This window comes from Myripristis murdjan, chromosome 19 (genome assembly GCF_902150065.1).
Source record: "Myripristis murdjan chromosome 19, fMyrMur1.1, whole genome shotgun sequence".
NCBI lineage: Eukaryota > Metazoa > Chordata > Actinopteri > Holocentriformes > Holocentridae > Myripristis > Myripristis murdjan.
The window spans coordinates 5,451,446-5,471,970 of NC_043998.1; the positions used below are offsets into that span (position 1 = coordinate 5,451,446).

General features: G+C 42.1%; 2 protein-coding genes across 2 annotated transcripts in view; one reads left to right on the forward strand and one right to left on the reverse strand.

Annotated features, from left to right (window-relative positions):
- The window catches only part of skap1 (src kinase associated phosphoprotein 1), a 30,269-nt gene extending 22,468 nt beyond the window's left edge, over positions 1–7,801 (forward strand). The window contains exons 12-13 of the mRNA XM_030077672.1: positions 6,793–6,895; positions 7,240–7,801. Coding sequence (XP_029933532.1) covers positions 6,793–6,885 — 93 coding nt within the window. The 3' untranslated portion in view covers positions 6,886–6,895; positions 7,240–7,801. The remainder of the gene's footprint in view (positions 1–6,792; positions 6,896–7,239) is intronic.
- A 40-nt stretch (positions 7,802–7,841) lies between these two features.
- On the reverse strand, positions 7,842–18,887 carry snx11 (sorting nexin 11). The gene is made up of 7 exons (XM_030077671.1): positions 18,429–18,887; positions 16,316–16,370; positions 15,933–16,019; positions 14,096–14,196; positions 13,036–13,131; positions 12,563–12,790; positions 7,842–12,198 (listed from the first exon to the last, which is right to left on the reverse strand). The coding sequence occupies exons 2-7, from the start codon at positions 16,337–16,339 to the stop codon at positions 10,731–10,733; spliced, it is 2,004 nt and encodes a 667-aa protein (XP_029933531.1). The 5' UTR covers positions 16,340–16,370; positions 18,429–18,887; the 3' UTR covers positions 7,842–10,730.
- Positions 18,888–20,525: the final 1,638 nt, after the last annotated feature.

Below are 20,525 nucleotides of genomic sequence, written 5' to 3' on the forward strand. Positions count from 1 at the left end.
CTGCTTCTTCTGTGAGTACATGCAGGGCCCACCAGTGTTCAGTTTTACAGGGGATTCCTGAGAACCCTGACCTCGATGAGTGAAATACGGGCCCTTGGCTAGAACTCAAGCCTGTCTCTTAACTGGGGACCCGGACACATGAAATGGCCGCAATAAAACCAGGGCCCATAAATTCTCTCAGAGGGTGGGAGGCCTGGTTGTCTGTGCTGTTATGTCAACACTGACCATAATTACAAGGTAATAAGGACACGCTCTAAGTGCTAAATCAATGGTGCTAACAAACTGTTATTTTTAAAGCTGGGATGTGATTGACTGCTGAAGTGCAGAGTGGGATAGCCACAGGCATGGTGTCATATGGCTGTGAACTGAGTAGAACATGCCGATTGTATAAAAGGCCCCCATCCATCATTATTGATCTCTCACTTACAGTAAAGTGGGGGCATTTTTACTGTATTTGTGTTTTTTTCCCCTTGTGTATTTGCTGTGTGTGTGTGCGTACACGTGTAAATGTGTGTGCGTATCTGTATATCACTGACAAAGTAAATAAATTAGGGACCTCACAACTCATATGAATCCCATTAGTTCAAGAGAATTAATCTCATAGTGTGCCTCTGCCAGTGGTTTCAGCGATGCCTAACTTGCCTTGCAGAGAGCTCGATAGTACTGCTCAGTGCGCTGATACATGGGGTAGAAACACACCGTGAAATCCATCTCGTGCTTTTTGCTCTGGCATTTCATTTCTGAGAGCTTGCATTTTTCTAATGCGCATTATGGCTTTACACTGACATTTTAGTGTGTAATGACAAATGCTATCTTGCTCAGTTTTTTGCAGTATCACGCACTCAGATTTTTTAACTTGATGCTAATGTTTTGATGTTTCATTTTTTCCACTGCATCATGAAGACCAAAAAACAGTACGTCGCACAATGTGTTGTTGCAAAATATGATTGATTCATGGCTAAATTAATTTATGGCATGATATCACAATGAAAAGAAGCTTTCATTTCCCTCTTCCCTGACATCTGTAATGCTTGTATTCTCTGCTGGGCAAGTCCCTCACTAATCCATAAGGTTGTCCTGCATTCCTGTCCTCTAATTTATGTAGCCAGAATCAAAAGACATGGGCTCTACAGGTCAGCTGTCACATTCCTGTATTCCCACAGGCACTCATGGAGAACGGCGGGATGGAGTGGGGAGAGATTTACGACATAAACCCATCCAGGGTCCTTTAAACTCTGGCAAGCAGCACTGCCACCTCTCTCCTCTCTTTCTCCCTCCATCTCCCTGCTCACCTCTCTTCCTCCGTCCTTTCTGTCCAACCAAAACCCAGAGAGATGGAGACGGGTCAGCCAATCCGGTGCAGTTCCTAAAGTAGACCGTCACATAATATCTGGCCAAAGTGTTCAGTTGCAGCCCCCTTGCAAGTGGTAGAGTAGTGTGTCAGTGACAGTAAGAACATGGACACCACTGACACCTTGTGGCGGGAGCTAGCAGAGCGCACATCCACTCAGAGAGTAACTGTGTTATAATAGGAAGGGGTTTACACAAATAATAGCCTACACACACTCTAAAGCTGGTTTTTACACACTTATAAATTCACATAGTGTAATTTAAAGTCAGTGCTACAGCTACATCAAGTAAAAATACAAGCATGAGTCAGATGAGTTTCAGATTGCTGTATTATTTAGAATCCAATAAAATATGTATATCTATATCTATATATATATAAACTCACAGTGCATCTGAAGGGCCACTCATATGCTATCCAGGCATCCTGTGACAGTCCTCCTCCTTTCTTTAGGGTCACAACCAGCTTCAAGTCATGACAAGCTGGTGTGGCCTGCTGCTCACAGGTCACACCAAGTGAGCGCAGCTGAAGAAAAGGAAAAGTGGGGAAACAATCAGATGGGAAAAGTCAAGCACGAGAGACAAAGAGGGGGGATCCCTTTATCCTTTTGTGTGAACCTTGTCCCCCCCTCTCCTCTCTCCTTTTCTCTGTCACACACCCATTTAAAGACCCCTAGCTGCTATTGTGGCCATAGACACCAAGACGCTATAGACAGGCAAGACATCCTATTTACCACCCAAAGTAGCAGGGGGTGAGTCTGGGGTTTGGGGTCATGCAGGAGGCAGCGGTCATCCCCCGGTCAACTACAGTAGGTCATTATTCAGCCCAAGCCAATAGCCCAGAACCGTGCCCGAGCAATCCACCCCCCAATCCATTCTGCTTAATTATTATAAATGAGGGGCGGCGTAAACAGCCATCATTACAGACACTCAGCGGCATACACAAATCCACTTTAAATTGCTATTAAGTTAAGGAGCCATCCGTAATCCCAGGCGTGCATTAGAAAGGAGCGAGTAGGTTTTCTTTTTATTAAATCTCATCGTCCCTGAGATATTTTCAAACGTTCTCATGCTCTGTCATGTTTCCACTTTGAAACCAATTCACTGATTTAATTAAAAGCCCACTTGGAAAAAATGGACACTAAGTAGCCATTTCGGTCTCTGGTTGTGCGGAATTATCATCCATATTTCTGAGTGGATATCGGCAAGATTTTTTTCCTTTGTGCACAATCTATCCTTACACGCCAAAATAAGTTTTTTATTCCACGATTTTCATGTATTTATCAGGACATTTATTGAGGATTTAAGGAAGTGTACCTGGCTGAGCAGTGAGGAGGGCTCTCTAACTTGATTGCGGGTTAAACAGATCATGGGCTCCTGCCTAGAAGAGGTGTCCATGTTTCTTTGTTAGGGCGACTAGTGATGGAGGAACTGCAGAGCTGCAGTGTATCTGACGACTCTATGTGGAGGGGGGAGAGAAAGACAGAGAGCGTGAGAGAAAGGCAGAGAAAGAAAAACAAAAAGAGAGAAAGAGGGAGACAGGAAGAAAGCAAAGAGGCTGTTAGAGGAAAGACGGAAGGAGAGAGATAGGAAGAAAGAAGGGAGGGGGTTGGCGGAGAGAAGGAGGGTTTGGGGGGGATGGGGTAGGTGGGGTGTAGGGAGGGAGAGATTGTAACACCCAGGCGGCGGGTTCAGCGGCAGGGCAATGAGAGACTTCCTGCGCTCCATCACGCCCAAGGCCTGCCTCAGTCAGCTGGTGGCCGAGGAAAGATGCCTCATGTGTCAGGCTTATTAGCACTCCCCCTGGTTTGTATGCATTTGGGAGTATGTATGTGTGTGTGCATGTGTGTGTGTGTGTGTGTGTGTGTGTGTGTGTGTGTGTGTGTGTGTGTGTGTGCATGTGTGTGTCATTTCGGAGTGCGTGTATGTGTCTCAGAAAAAGATAAAACAGAGGGGAAAAGCACATGCAATCAGAATTTCTGTAAAATGTAACATTTTTGCAGAAAAGAGCTGCATTTCTGAGAGAAAGAGAGAGAGAGAGAGTGATTAAAGCTGTGTTTGGATGCATGACAGTGATCTGACACTTCACCTGCCTCGCTCCTTGTCTTTCACTGCTGCCAGCCAACCTCCGCTCACCTTCTCCTGCTTCAGGCTTGGGTAGCTGTCAATCCGTCCTCCGGTCGGGAACATGAGCGATGGGCCTATCAGAATGCCACCATTAGCCAGCCCCCTGAGTGGTAAATAAACGATCGCGCCGGTACACTGCAGGTGTTGTCATGGCAACCTCCTCTCAGTGCCAGCCCCGCCCACGTTCATTCTCCCCTCTCTTGGCGGAGGAGTCACCGGGAGGTCAACGAGTCGACGCACCACAGCTGCCACGACATGGCGCTGTTCTCCCCCATCTAACCCACTATCCAGCACAGTCAGAGATGTGATTTGATCTGCATCCAGGCCGCAGTAAACACAGGCTCTGACTGACACTGACGCGTGCCGTCTCTCACAAATTGCGCTCAAAATGCATGTATCTCAGTGCATCTTGTTAACGAGATATCATTAGACATTTCCCAGAGCTCAGCTGCTGAGGGACACTTGATTTTCTGACCCCGGAGAGCACGTCACAGTGTGATCTCCATCAGTGCTCCCTCCCTTGTTAGTGTATCGTAGACACGTACCATCTCAAATGATAGCTAAACAACTTCTCTCATTGGTGACATCACCACTCTGACCATTCTTTTCACATCCTCTGCCATAGCATTTTCAGAGCTGAACATGCAGAAGCACATAAAAGAAAACAAATCAACTTAAAAGACAAAAAGAGGAAAACAAACAGAAGGAAAAGGACATTGAGGAGTTAGCATAGTTTTTGTCATTTGGATAATTTACTCTCCTTGCCTCTTTGAATGTCCCTATTACAGCAGGTGTACTCTGGATGAACCCGTTTCAAGTATGAGGAAGATGGACTCTGCACGCCTGACAGACTTCCACTGCCATTGGCACCCACTCTGTGATGTAGCAGTTGTATTAAAATGGCGGTGCTGATAATCCAAAAGACCTTTCTCAGGGAGAATTTGAGACCGACTGCACAGATGGGCCACGGAGATAAATAAAACTCTCTGTCACTACGGTTGGTGGAATAGTGCTGTGACGCCCCCAAGGGAGAGAAAAACTGTTTCACTCCCTCTCTCCAATGCCCCCCCCACCCCCCCATCCGTCTGTCTCTCCTCTCCTCCTCCTCTGTTGGCGTTCTCTCGAATGAGTGTCAGAGCCAGCTATCCCCAACCAGGCTTTTCCCTCTACTCTGTTATGGGGTGCACAAAGCAAATATGGAGCACCATTCTTCCCTTCTAAACTTCCTTTACCCCGAGTCAGAAGCTCAAGTTTGAATTGTCAGTCACTTTGTTCAACAGCCAACCGAGCATCACTGAGTCAGAGTCCTCAATGTGAATTGAAGGGTCGGATAGGGCTGAGCGATATGGACAAAATCAAATATCACCATGTGTTTTACCTTGATATCGATATTGTGACAATATTATTGGGATGATTATTGGTGTTTTCATAAGATATTTAAACACAAGATTTTTAACAAATAGTCATCAGTAATGTGGATATGATGACCAAACAGGTAGAAGGCAATAATATAACAGCTACAGCAGTCTAGTACATTTTGAAAATGTCATCCCTTTTCTGTGCCGCACCCTTTAAAACCAGAACAAGATAACATTTATGTCACATCAAAATATTACAATATCCAAAATCCCAGATGATATCTAGCCCTACACCTTGATATCGACATAATATCAATTAATCACCCAGCCTTAGCGTTGGATAATAAGGATAATAATACATAGTGTACTCTGTTCTGCAGGCATGGATGGACTGTCTGTTAATCACTGGCTAGCTATACATGCTTTAAGAACACTTGAGTGTCTTTGCTCATCACTCACTCAAGCAGTTCATCCATCCTGGCCACTCATTAGAGGCAGGCCTGCTTCTCATTCCTCTGGCTGGAGAGCGGTGTCAGGTCTGGGTGATAGGCCAGACCATTGACAGTCTGCTATTTATCACGGCAGTGTGCGTGTGTGTGTGTGTGTGTGTGTGTGTGTGTTCTTCAACTAGGCCATGCAAGACCATGAAGTCTGCTTACGATCTGATGAATATATGGATCCATCTGGTGCTCACTGTATTTGCATGTCAACTGTGGAAGAAAACCAAGAACTTCTCTTTTCCATACAAATAGAGTATGACACCTGTGCCTTTAGAAGGGTTGCATATGTATGTGTGTGTGTGTGTGTGTGTGTGTGTGTGTGTGCGCACGCACATACTTGTGTCCAGCAGTCAGCCGTTTCATCTTCCCTCAGTTCCGAGATAAACCATCCACACACCCATTCTCAATCTGCTGTACAACAGAAGACAGATGAACGTCCAGGCTCTCTGGAAAGTGACGGTGGGCAGGTGCCACTGCTCCTCTGCACGGCTCTAACCCTCCACCGCTCCCCGGCCAAATATTGATTCAGTAGTTAGAGCCCAACTGCCTTGATCAGATTATCATATGGTAATTGATGTACGTCAGCCACTTAAAATGCACGAAGCACTTGGAACGAGCCACAGAAGAATGAATTTGATATGTGTAGCTCCTGTTTTATTGGTTAGGCCTACAGAAAACCTGGAAGAATCATGGGCTTGTATGGGTGTGGAAATATTGTGTATAATATTACATAATAAGAGAAAAAAATTAAAGAAACTCATCTGGGCCCTGAGAATGTTGAATGTTTTGTAAAAGTCCAATTTAAAATAAATATATGGAGGATTTTGATGAGCCATCTTTTTTCTCCAGTAAAATAACTTTAATTTATAATGCCTGCTCTGTTTGATCTGACACAGCTCTAATTGCACATGCAAAAATCCTTTCTCATATTTTATTTTATCACATAATCAAAGGTATACAAAATATTTCATATCTACTGAAAACCCACAGGCAGGTAGTAGTTACGGCTTGTGGGCACTTCAGTAGCAGGTGGAATGAGGCAGGCTTATTTGAAACACTTACTAAAGCCACCTCAGTTTGATTTGCAATTTTACTGTTTTCAGATCAAGAATCCCGAAGTTTTAAAATGTCCATTTAATGCTTATTGTACATAGCTCTCTCCTGTTGTTCCATGGTTGAGTTTATTCTGTACAAGAGCCTTTTTAACCCTGTGTAACTGAGATGTGATAGCTTTTTGTTGTTAAGTGGCCATAAAAGAGGATTGGGGTTAAAAGGATTGCAGTACAAATCATTCAAATTGGTTGTTGTTCTTCTATTATTAAGAGAAACACACTCAACTCTTTTTTTCCCAGTTAAAGTTTAAACACGGCTTTGATGATCTTCCTTTATTTGTTCTTGTGTAAATCTTGTGTAAAGCCCTAGGAGACATTCTGTTTTTTATCTGTTCATTTTGGTTTCAGGAGTACAACATTCATGGTTGGTGGGTTGGCGAGCTGCACGGTACTGTTGGTATTGTCCCCAAGGACTTCCTGGCCCCTGCCTACATCCTCTGAGCCCCAACAGGTACCAAGGCACTCTCTTATCATCAGCATTATGGACCATTACTGTGGCCTAATACACAGAAACAGTCCCCCTGGTACTCATCCAGATTGCCATTGAGGTATATTCAGTCGTTGACCTGCCATTTATGGCATCTGCTGGCTGGAAGAAGTACTGCATAAAGCAATCTAAACGGTGCAATGGGCAATGTTTGAGCATAAATATGTGCAACAAAAGCATGATTACAGCGTCAGTTGTCCTATTTAAGAAAATGATTCCCTAATACTTTTAGATAGGCAAGGCTTTAAATGAATGCTGAATTATTAATGCATCTGTTTCCCTGATAGTGTTGCTTTTTTCTTCCACAGAGCTGCTGGTGACACATGTGCCCATGAATTTAAGAAGCAACCCCATCAGATCATCTTTTGTAATCTGAAAATTATTATCTTTCATAAGATTGTATATAATATCTTGTAAATCTGCTGCAATACTACTTTTTCATGTGGAATCCATTTATAAAGGCCTACTTCATATTCATGAGCAAATGGATGGTGGACTGATACATTTGTAAGTTGATTGGTTAAAATGAGTGAAATTCTGAATAATATGTTAGCATATTGTAAATAATTTCCTCTGTTGAGGTAATGTAAAGGTCACGTCATTGCTAAAATACATCAAATAAATTGAACAGATGCTGTGTACAGCATGAGAAGTATGTCAGCTCACATTCTATTTAATCTAACACAAAATTTCTAAAAGGAATCACAGTAACATACTGCTGTTGGCATAGATGATCAATTTAATTTTGAGTGTGGTTATTCAACTTATTGTTTCATTACCAATCACTAGGTGGCATTCATGCTCAAATGTCTTGTTTTAAAAAGCATGAGCTGGTGTGTTGGGAATAACAAGTACGACAGGATCTGTCATTTGCAAGCATTGGAATAGATACACAGAGGCAATGCACAGATGTGGAAAACAATTTATTTGAAAAACATTTAGGTTCTAGTCTATGTATTTATGCGGACACAGTCGCTCAGGTTGATGTCATTGCCCTTGTAGATCCTTGTTAGAAAACACACAAGTCTATTAAAGTACCTTTTTTTATTTTTAAACCTAACTTTCTCTCCAAAGCCACTCTTTTGATAAACTATGAAATGCAAAGAAACTAAGCCCGGTGCCATATAGTCAGCCTGCTATGTGCCGTGGTGCTGGGTGACAGTGGACTAACAGCTCCAGTGTAATGAAACCTGCCTGTGAGGCCGCAAGTCTCTGCTACGACGCAGCATGGATGGCAGTGTCCAATATATCAGTTTAGAAAAAGGAAACTGGTAATGGCTCATTTCTACGTGGAAATGGCACAATAAAATTTGGGTCCCTTATAAAAGTGCATTAAAACTAACAAGAAGAATAGCATGTCAAAGCAATATCGCGGTTAAAGTAAAACTGTACAGGGAAATGAACAAGGCTGTTGGTGTAGGGGGCCAGTCGGAGATATGAGGGCTGCAGACACGGACCAAGGTTGACTCTACAAAAGCATATATTTATGTTAATCCAAGCTCGGGATAATTCACGCTCATCTTAACTGTCTGTGTGGAAACAGGCCATGTTGTGTCCTGAATTTTAATGCAACCCGAAACATGCCGTGCTCATCTAAAACAAATGAAAACCCACTCTGTTACAATGACAAAGCGCAGTAGTGTAAACCAGGATGAGGCCCCGAAGGCTCAGTGCCTTTTCATAAGTAGTTTGATGAATCCTGAATCCCATTACCAAACCAGTGCGTACAGCGGAAAGTACAAAAACACACATCATTATCAAGATCACAAGACTGCAGATGTGAAATCAGCTATAGCAGCAGTGTTTCCTTCATTTTAGCCTGTGTAGCTGCAAAAAGTTACTTCGGCCAGCGTTTCATACTCGCCTTAGTCCCTTTGCATCCCGTTAGCAGAATAACTCAAATAGATGCGGACTGCAATACACTTTGTACAAAGGCTGCTAATGGGGCATGGGTAATTGGCAAAAGGGAGGCGTGACAGCACATAATAGTAATAATTTCTGAAAGGATACACTGTAACACAATGACACTTCAGATACTTTTGTATCCGACTCAGTAAAGTATAGAGGCACCACCTCCATTATTCAAACACTCAGAAATCTTCATTGCATAGCGTTAGCGGAGGTATCGAGGTGCCATCGAATTTTGATCACTTATTAGATTATATCACAAATTGCAAGGATTAGAACCGGTGTTCATTTGAATTTCAATTAATTTTAATTGATTAATTTATTGTCCACTACTGCTGAATTACTATAGGGGAAACACTGTAAGCTATAGCTAAATTTACAGACATGCAGGTTCCTAAGCACAGTTTCACATATTTGTATATTATGTTCAAAGCAGGCTGTCCGACAGGCGTATTCCAATGATAACAAGTTCACATGATGTCAGCCTCCCTGACTGCTTTAATACATCGCTGATGTTTTTGTTTTTTTCCCCTCCAATTTGTATTTAAGATAGGCATGATTTGTAACAGTTAGGCCTGCAGTTTAATGGAGCATGCACTGAATTATGTATTAAAATTTGTATGCTGCAGAGGTAGTGACTTATCAGTAATACTTTACTTATCTAATGAGAAACAGGTGCGTGGGGAGCCAACAACCTGCCAAACGTGACATCTTATTCACATTTACCCAGAGAGCAGGCAGAGCTGTTGCTGTGGTGTTGTTGGAGAAGTGAGTCCAGTCCTGAAACTGACATTATTCATCAGGACTCAGCCGCTGACATGTGGTCTGACCGAAGTGCAGCCTGTTTCTGCGGATCACGGCCCTACACACCTGTCTGTTTTATTAATCACTGATGTACGTAACACTCATCGGTCCAGTTTTTCTAAGGCTTCCATGTTAAGAAAGGCTGTGGGACACACTGTTGGATGCTTCTCACGCACATTTAGAAAAACAAAGCAGATATCCCTTGTGCACAGTTATAGCGATGGTTGGTTTGCTTTTTACAACGTATGGTGTAATAATCAATGGTCCACCAGTCCTCAAATATGGACACTGCCAACAATGAGGACAGAAAGGAGAAAGGAGACCTTAGTGGTACCCGTGACTTAATTTCACCTTTATATTTCTGAGTTGAAACGTACTAAAAATAAATAAAATAATCAGGACTGTCTAGACAAAATAAAATAAAATACAATAAAAAATAAAATAAACAACATAATTTCTCATTTCTCATCCATAATTTCTGAGTGACAGTTTGATTTTAAAAATATATATATATCAATCTGTTCACACAGTGAAAAGGCCAGCGCCTATATGATAACAAAACTCGGTTGTTGTAGGTTTTTTTTGCCCTTGTAAATGAGCCTGCATGCTGCATCTTTTTGTGAACATGAGCACCCTCTGCTGTTCAAAGCCCTCTTGTCAATTTCAGACCAGTGGAACCAGGAGAAGCAAAAGGGAAAACAGAACCAACATTGTGAGTAAGTGTATATGAAGAATTTCATTTTAAAATTAGTTACACACCTTTTGAAAAAAAGGTGGGTCTTCCCACAGGATGATGGCTGGCACAGCTTTAAAAAGTTAAGGTACTTTGTAGTTGAAACTCTTAGAGACTAGATCCTTTATATTCTGAAGATGCTGAATAATGAGCCTCAATCTATGATTTTTTTTTTTTTTTTTTGAATGGGACAGAATGCCTAATATGTACTGAGAGCATGTGTGCGTGACCGAATGTGTCTTTGGCAAAGGACATCGCCGCTATCCATTGTTCAGGCTCAGTGAGTGTGCAGCAGCTCTAGCTGTGTCTGTGCTGTTTCATGGCTGAGAGTGTAGGTGCCATTCAGCTGCTAAACTAATGGACTTCCCCTTCATGGCTGTCCTCTGAGACGTCTAAAGAGAGTGAACACAGGGTAACCTGATCTGTACATTTCCTATCAGATGATTCAGCCGTACAGTTGCTCTCTAGGATGTTAAAGTCACTGTTCTCAGTCAAATCTGCACTCCCTGCTGACCCAGCTGACTCCAGACTTTTAGTCAAGGTACTGATGTCAGTCATGTATGGAAGGTCCTCGTCCTTCGTGTCCATGGCCCTGTTGGTCTCCTCATTGTGCACGTCAGACATGCTCTCTGTCTCTACAGGGCATCCGTTCATCTGTAGCTCTGACACACCTCTGCTGCTGGACTCTGAGTGAGTGGCCTCTTCAGAAGTCTTCATGTAACCATTTGCATTATGGACAGTCTCCTCTTTCTCATCACAGAGCACTTCTTCATCACTGACCTTGGCAATACTCCCATTTGAGGATGGCAGTGATTGACTATCCTCATCACTGTCCTCTTTGTTATTAGCCCCGACCAAATGTACGTCTTGTTTAACTTGATCTTGGTCCGCTGGAGGAACATGTTGAAGTGTGTCATCGCCATCACATTCTACCTCTGATGAACTGTACACATTGTGTGTCTCACTAATTGCTGACCAGAGTGCCTCCTCATTTGTGCTCTCTGGGTCATCACTTTGTTTACTGTCTGGGTCCATCTGTCCATCTGAGCTCCGAGTCTCATCTGGACAGTCAGCTTCAGAAATGTGGTCCTCCACTGAGCCGCTAACATTTTCTACAGCTTCAGCCTCAGAAATGACATGGTGTTGTAGAGCTGGCTTTTCAGAGCAGCTCTCTTCTAAAACTGGCTCCTCGGAATGCGCGTGGTGTTCTAGAACCTTCTCCCCAGAGCCAATCTCCTCGGAGGAGACATGTTCTAGAATCCTGTCAGAACAGATGCGCTGCTCCGGAACCTCTGGCTCACAGCGCAGCGCTTCCAGATTAGTCTCCCCAAGATCAGCTTTCTCCTGGGTGTCCCCATGAGGAACACTTTGATCTCTAGGATCTGTCTCTTTTGCTATATCTAATGTCATATGTCTCTCTGCTGTCTCCACACAGTCCTCCTCAATCACCCCCTCCAGTTCCAAACCACAGCTGTCCTCAGGGCCAACCCCCATGGGGGAGTGTACCTCTACTGGTGTCTGTATTTGACAACCCCTCTGCGAAGTCTGCTCTGCAAGTCCAGGCCCCTCCGGTGCTGGGTCATCCTGGCTTTCCCCCAGGAAAAAGGAAACCTCTGTTGGGCTGTACTGCTCAATGACAGCCTCTAGATGGCTGTTCTTCTGGAGGACCCTCAAGGAGGACTTGCCAGAGTGGCTGAGCTGTAACTCTGTGTCTCCATCATGGAGTTCAGCGATACTCTCAAGAGGGTCAGCGTCACTTGAAGAGTGCAGTCCAGTGCTGGAGGTCTCTTTATTTTGTAGGGAAGGTAGATGTGGAGCTGGGCTGTGGATTGTGGAAGAGAGGAAAATACACTTACATTAACACATGCATACTGACTGGTGAGGAATTATCAGGCTGAATTTTATAATTTGCTAATAACAGAGAATCTGTTCAATTTTTTTCATATGCACTGGATATAATACTTCATGGCAAATGTCTGTATTCATGTTTTCAGTTTTTAAACTTTAAGAAATGACTGAAATAAACCTGAACTGATGACAAAACCTGATTATTAACAGAGACACTGTCATCCCTATCTCTCACATAGTGGGTGATTTGTTTATATATAACAGTAAGGATGGTAAGCAGGGAAAATGGTTGATTCCATATTAATAGTTGTTATAGTTTATGCCACCCGCCCTCATACCTCTCCATAGACTCATAGGGCACTGCAGTCAAACTGGGCTCCTTGATTAGGTCATCCTCCTGAGCCTGAGCCAAGCCTCGATTGGACGAGGCGTAGGTGAGGATGGCGTCCGTCACAGTGTAAGGGGTGTGGCCCTGCACGCAGTCCTGGATGTGGCCAACTGGCAGCTGAGTCTGGAGGAAGAGGTGGAGCTGGCTGTCGGACAGACATACTGTCATGTGCAGCACCCTGCAGACAAACACAAACACGGCCACACATGCATGTGCACATACACACAAGGGCACAGCTATAAATATGTAAAAGGCAAATGTCTCATGTAACATGTAGCTTTCTTAATGCAACAGTTTTTTTTGTTTTTGTTTTTTAACAGCACATTAAATATTGGCATTAGTTTTCCTGAATTTCCCTGTGGGATGAATAAAGTATCTTCTATCCTATTCTATTCTACTCATTGTTTTTAAGGAAGAACTGACTTGTCCAGAAAGACCTGAAGGCCTTTCCTCCTCCTCTCCAGGAAGTCCACATTGCTGAAGGAGAAGAGGGACTTGCCAGGAAGGTCTGGGACTGGCCTGGAAGACACAATGAAAAAAACAAAACAAAAAACAATAAGTTTCAAAAGAACCAATCGTCTGAGAATAAACCACCGCACAGAGGATGAAGAATATGAAAAGCTTCAGGAGTCAGGAGTCAAACACGACTGACCAGCTGAGGTATCGACAAAACAAAAACACTCAGCAAAATTTGGCAGATTCATTCTGCAAAAGAGTGCCTTACAACAAGAAGGGCAACAGATGGCAAGAAATAACAAATGTTGTCACCAGTTACATTGCAGTGGATATGGTGCCAATTCAAGCAGGCTAGAGAGATGGTTTCAAACAACTTTGACTACTTTGGACACCCTGGCCGGCCAGAAATATTTCAGTCATACAGCTCTGCCTAAACTGTATGATTCATGTCGCCAAACTCTGGAGCATAAACGGTTTTATATATTTTGTCACAACAACGGATTTAATAATATCATTAACAGTGTCTAGTATACTATTAAAAATATTGAGACAGTACAACACAAGACTTTTACAAACACATTTTTGAGGGATGCAAAATATTGTCAATTATCATTATCGGCAAAATCCCCTAAAATATCGAGATATTATTTTGTGTCAATAAATACAACTCAAATACAGAAAGGGGAAGTGGAAATTTTTCTGTCAGTTCTTGGAAAACTGCACAATTTTCCAAACATTCCCATCAAACAAGCCAGTTTCAAAGCAGTAGATTAACTGAGTGATGATTTCTTTCAGTGCACATCGTTGCTGAGCGGCACTGTAACACGTAGCTCTAAGATGCGTTGTGATGTAAAATTGCCTCTGGCCTAGAACCGACCACTGGTCTAAGATTAAAAGCCACTAGACCATTCACTCCTCTCATTTATGTGTTTGTTTGTCATATCCCCTTCACATTTTCTGTTGCCGCGGTGAAGAAAGTATAATAAACAGGATTAACTGCCCGTACCCCGGGACAATAACAACTTACACCAAGCCAGCGTTCTTCTGAAGCTTCTTCTTGAGCCAGACAAACTCACTGTAGCGCCGGCGGACACACGACGTCTTGGCTGTGAAGGCCTTACTGTTGGTCTGTGAGTAAATAAAGAAGAACCAAGGCAATGTTCCATGATGTTGCAAAATGATGTGATTATTTTAAAATCAGGATGACTTCACTATTTCCATGAGTGTCATTCTTTTGTGACTAATGTAGTGACCGGAATGACTCACATGGTCCAGCTGTTGAACTTCTTCAGAGTTTGTACAACACAGCATTGTGGCAGAACCAAACAATTATCACAGGGCAAAGTTGTTCCAATAATCTATGACACAGTCTAAACATGATGCATGACAAGCCATAATCAATTACTAACTTTGTTGGAGGATTTTCACCTTAAATCAGATGAACACATTCCACTGCATGACAAAAGTCTTAAGAAGCGTCTATTGTATAATATATCTCCCCTGACTCACCAAGCAACACAGCAAAAATCAAGAGAGAAAAATAGCTTAAGATTATGAAAGATTCGTTTTATATTGTGAATGAGTCAGATTCTGTGTTGTGCATAAAATCTCTCTCTTGAGGATCTCTGACTATTCAAATCTCTCATAACATCTGAGAACAGAAAGGCGTTTTAAGTGAGGCTGAAGAATGTAATCTATTGCCAAAATGGTAAAATGCTGGGCAAGTCTATACTATCAGTGCACTGACAGGCAACAAAAGTACTGAACCAAGTTTTGCCAGACGGGGTTTCTGGATAAACTTTGTCCCTCAACTGTCCAAGTGTGTTGAGATGAAATAACAAGAATCTACAAAAGCCACTTATCTGGACTTCCTGGGATTCTAAAAGTCTGACCAAACAGTGTGTACATTGTGTTTTATTAAGTGATTCTCTATTTTATCTGAGATGTGAGGACACCGTATCCTGTCTGCACCTGTCTGAAAAGCCCAAATCTCTATTCTTTTATTTTGTATTTATTTACCCACGTTGATTGGAATGTGCACAACACCTTGCCTCACACCCATTTCCTTGCACACAATATTAACATAATGGTGCCCTACAAGATGAGGTGATGTCACGTGCGGTCACATGATCCTAGCCAATTTCATGACTCAGACTCACATAAGTGCAAACACACCCATATGTGCATGGTGTCTCACTGCTGTGACAGCAATCTAAACCGCTGGCCACTGGCACAGAAACACTTCATCTACTGTCCATACAAAATGTAAAGAATCCATCTATTGTAAGATTTGGTTTGGTTAAAACTGAAATAGGTGAAGCAATTATCCGAATGTATTCCCTATGTTATGTTTCTAGTACCTTCCAAAGGAGCTGTAACATAGGACTGAATAGAAAACAGTTGGTTTGCAGATTAGTGTCCAAAAATAAGATTTTGCCAGCTAAAAGTAAAACAGTGTAACTAATAGGCTGCAAATAAATAAAAACATGCTGAAAATGTTGGTCCCAGAAAAAGCTGATGAAAGCTCAGAGCTGAAATGCGCCCCTCTATGCCCACACAATAAACTGATGATATGCTGCACTATTTGTGAGCGCTGGTATTTCATTCTGTTGTCACAGGGAAAAAAAAGGTTTCAATCCGTTACACTAGTTAATTATAAATTCTAGTGTGGTAGGAAACTCTTTCCATGTGCCTTCAAATGAGCACAGGCCTATATGATGAAATTAATCATTAGTAAAAAACCTAATACATTAAAATACACTCTGAAAATGAAATAAAAAAACAAAAAACAAACATTACTCCTCTGCAATTCGAACTAAAACCGACTACTTATCCCATGATGAAGATGAATTCTTATTACTCACATGAAGGAATATTTTATAGTCCACATATGAATTCCAGGAGCCTTCATTTTGAACGCGGGGGTCTTGGACCCGCACGGCAATAAACTCCTAGAGGGGAGAAACAAAGACATCGCTTCACATGTAAAAACACTACAGTCAACATGTTTGTGTGTGTCAGGCTGGGTCATGGTAAGATTAACAGGCTGAGAATTAGATTACTGTAGAAGAAAACACATGCCTCCTTTGCCTTCATGCCGTGTTCCTTCTACGCTTTTTTTCTTTTAACAAATCAGTGGAAGCTTTGTTCCCTGGCATCTGTTTAGTGGAAGTTTATTTGTTCATGAATCATTGAATGTATTTTTATAGAAGAATATTACAATTAAAATGGATGGGAGGCTACTTACATCTTCTTCGTGATTCCTGATCATCCTACCGAACACTGCGCTGCACTGGAAACATCTGGAAAATCAAATGAAAACAGGGAAATGCAACCAGCCGGATCAAAGTTCAAAACGAGCACCTCGTCTTCACTGCTGTGTCAAGCTGATGACTCAACCTTCAAGGGAAAGGTTGCTCAACTAAAATCGACTGAGTCACTCGTGCGTCTTTTTTTCTTCTTCCTACCCTCACAGGAGCAAAGCATTAAGCATCTTAAGAGCTCTGTGGAAAGAGTGAGAAGCACGGATTTCCCTTGGAGTTATTCTCTTGTGTATTTCTATCCCTGTGAAAGCCACAGCTGTGTCAGAGCACAGCACTGTAAAATCTCAAGATTAGCCAGGTATGTACACCAAGACTGTGGCTGCTGGCACTGTCAAGATATCCTACTGGTGCTGACACTGTTATTTGATTAATTGATTAGTCTATCTACAAAAAATGATCACTTTAACCTTTTAGTATATCAGTTATTTCCTTTTTTCCTGGCCACAGTTTCACAAATGCTTAGATATTCTTGGTTTCCTCTTATAAAATGAAATCTCTGTGGTTTTTTTTGGGATATTGGTCTTTCTGGACTTTCAGTACCTCATTTAGGCTTAAGTAATGCACATTCATTCATTGAAATTAACTGAATTCATGGATAATATGTGAAGTTTTTTTCCCATACTTTTTGGGGCATAGATATATCTTTTTCCATTTTACCGAACATTATTGCTTATTAGTAATTGTTGGGTATTATTGTTAATATGATTTATTGTAGATTAACATTTCTTTGGCATGTAAGGGCCCCACCCCTGCTGTTGTTTTAGTTTCCTCTTCTGGTTAATAAAAGGCCTTATGTGTTGGGTGTTGGGTGTAATGCCACCCACAGCTGGTATAAAATTCAGATTATGTGTTTGTCAAAAGCTGATGAAGACTTTGAGTCGATACACTCTGGGCTGCTGGGTTGCATATAGGCTTAAAGAATAAAATAACAGTATTATTTCACCTGATGACGGAGTGCCTTTGTTTTTCTTTCTACGGCTGTCTGCACCTTTTAGGGACAAATATCAAGCGAGACTTCCTGGATCTAGTGTTTTGCACTTTCACCTGCCCCAGTAAAAAGCACCGGTCATCTGAGCCACCAGAGCCATGCAGCACTTCCCTCTGCCACTGTAAACTATCAAGGCCTTGTTTGAATAGCACATTATAAAGTTACAACACATCCCATAGACTGGTAAATGACTTAAATCCTACAACTTATGCACTATTTTTTTTTTCTTCTGCACAGACATAAGGGACTTTATATGTCTATATGTCAGAGATTAGGGCTTCAAACAGTAACCAGTGACCCAGAGAAGAAACTACTTTGCATCTACTTAACACAAGGGATGCACAATGTTGGATTTTCTGCCAGTATCAAATATCTGAATCCTAACCACAGCCATAAGCAGGGCAAGTTTAACTTAATTCACATATCAGCACGTCACATTGGCAGCAATTTTCATTTCAGGCCAATACCAAATTTAATTTTAAAGCTGATACTGGCCGATACTATCATGTATCCCTGCTTAACACACTGGCAAATGTATCTTATAGAGCTAGTGGACAACTTCTCCAACCAAAAAGATGAAAGTTATACTGACATAAATTCCTAGATGCAAACTGGTGGGGGGAATGGGTGACGGGGGCAGTTGTAGCCACAAAAATCGCTCAGAAATCATATGTACTCCAGTTAAGAAGAAGAAAAAGAAACAACTTTTTCTCCGTGCATTGTGACTGTTGAGTTGCCAGACTGGATATGCCAGGCAGCTGGTAGGATAAACAAAAGGCACCGTCGTAGGCGGCAGGTAGTGGTGACTAAGGTTAATTTCTCAGCCTGCTGACACTGTTTGGGGGGAAAATAATAACTTGAGATAATCCTAAGTAAGACAACAATCAAGACAACAAGCTGAGTGCCATTAACCCCCCCTAACCAATCGGTTCGTATCGCAATCAACTCTTTCCTAAGTGAGCTGTCAACTGAGGATTTACGTCCCGATGACTACATGGTCTGACTTCTGTCATTAAACTACACGATATTTACAGGCGACAGCCACTTACTTTCACAGGGTATCCGGTTGCTGTGCCGGCATCAGACCCGCCGTGGCTCTTGCTGTCACTGTTGTAGCCAAAAACAAAATTTTAAAACCCACAGGCGTGTTTTCCCTGCGAGCTGCTGTTTCCATTTTGCAAGTCAGAGCCAACGTCACTACGTCATCACACGAGACGCATCCGCTTCCGGACTGCGTGCGCGCGCGTTTGAGCCAACTTATATTATGATTATTATTTTTTTATTTTTTAAAACTCCTGTGTTGAAGTGTCAGACGAACAAAATACAGCACCGGGTGGTATAAAAGCAGCAGCTCTAAGTGAACCGTGCCGTTCGGAGCGGCGATGCTTCAGAGAGGACAAAATGTTCCTGCGCGGAGACTGAGCAGGACACGCCTGTTCACTGAGTCCGTGCGGCGCCCGGGGACTGTGCGGGACACACGCAGGCTGTCCACCGCTGCTGGGAACATGTGCCTCAAGGCAAGGCAAGTATTACAAAACGAGCAGGCCCAGGCTCACAGAGAGAGCCCCACACGCACTGCCCCCGCTGCCCAGACGCGTCTGGACACGTGTAAAACATGGAAAACACACTGGAATGGGATTGAAGTGAAAGTGACCAAGAGGAGGACACCTGTTAAAATGTTAGAATTGCCATTGGGCTGTTCACTGTATTCCCCTTTAAGTTGTATATACATATTCATGAAAGCTGCAGGTATAGGCCATATTGTATATGTTTTAAAAAAAACATATACAAACCTTGACTCCTTTAATTTAGACACTAGCCTATCACCACACCACTGCAAGAAACCAGGGGCACCCCACTATTAAATGTAGTTGCTCTCACTTTTATTGTAGTGTGCATAATTGTAATTTTAACATAAATATAGCTAATACAACGCAGTGTGTGTGGGCTATAAATTGTCAATTGTCATGTCACTATAATTTATGGCTCACCACCAAAGTAGGGGTGTAACGGTTCAGCAAACCCACGGTTCAGTTTCCAGTGTTTTTTTTTAATTTGTCTTATTTGCAAAAATAACACTAGTCTACTTACACTATTTAAAACACATATAAACATATTTTTATGGGATTCATCAGTTCATCAGCTTGGGTTGTGGTTGCATGGCTCTCACAGTGGATGTGTTTGTCACCCTGCATATTTCATCTCCCAGTACAACATGATGTGAACACTCACAGTCGGGTGACACTCAGCTGCCCTGGAGGTCCAGCCGTCACTGCTGAGAGCTGTGAAGGTTGGTCGTGTTACATTTTGGTTTTACACCCTTACAACAAAGTCATATTTCACATTTAGGCATTAACATCCCCAACAGTAAATTAATGCCTTGCTCTGTCCCTCATATCTGTATGGCTGATATGAAACCAGATGTTTCAGTTGAAATATGTTATGATTTTCTTATCTTATCTTATCTTTAATTGATTAGGTAAGTGGACACTGCTGTGAGGAATTTGAATCCAAAGGTTAGAAACTGATTTAAAGGCAGACTATGCAGTTTCAAAGGGGAAGGCACTCAGCTCTCTGAAGATTATAACTTGGAAATGCCTCAGGGGTATCGGGAAAACTCTCTTACCTCATCATAACCCAAAATATAAGAACATTTTGCTGCATAGTTTATGTCTTTGTGTACATTATCTGTGAATTTGACATTGAAACATTAGATTCAAGACAGGCATTTAAAAGTGTTCCTTTAATTCTGTGGGTTATTAGTCTTGGTGTGAACCCGATGCATTTTATCCTTCCTCTGCCTCATCCTTAACATTAGTAAACATGCGTAGTCCACCTTTAAGTGTACACTTGTCATCTTGGGACACCAATGAATCTGGTATCATATTTCCACTCAGTGTCCACTTTATCAGCTCTGCCATTAATTCTACCTTTAAGAAAGTTTATCATGTTCAATTTTTCTTGACATTGTAGAGAATGTGTAAATCTAATTATATGTTTATTAGGGTTAGGGTTAGGGTTAGAGATGCTTCTAATTTTTTGTCCTCCCTATTCATATACACAAGGTGGACAGAATAGAAGAAATGCCTCTTGATAAACTGCAGTCTAGTCCAACAGCAGCACTAATTATGAGCTCAATGCCAAAC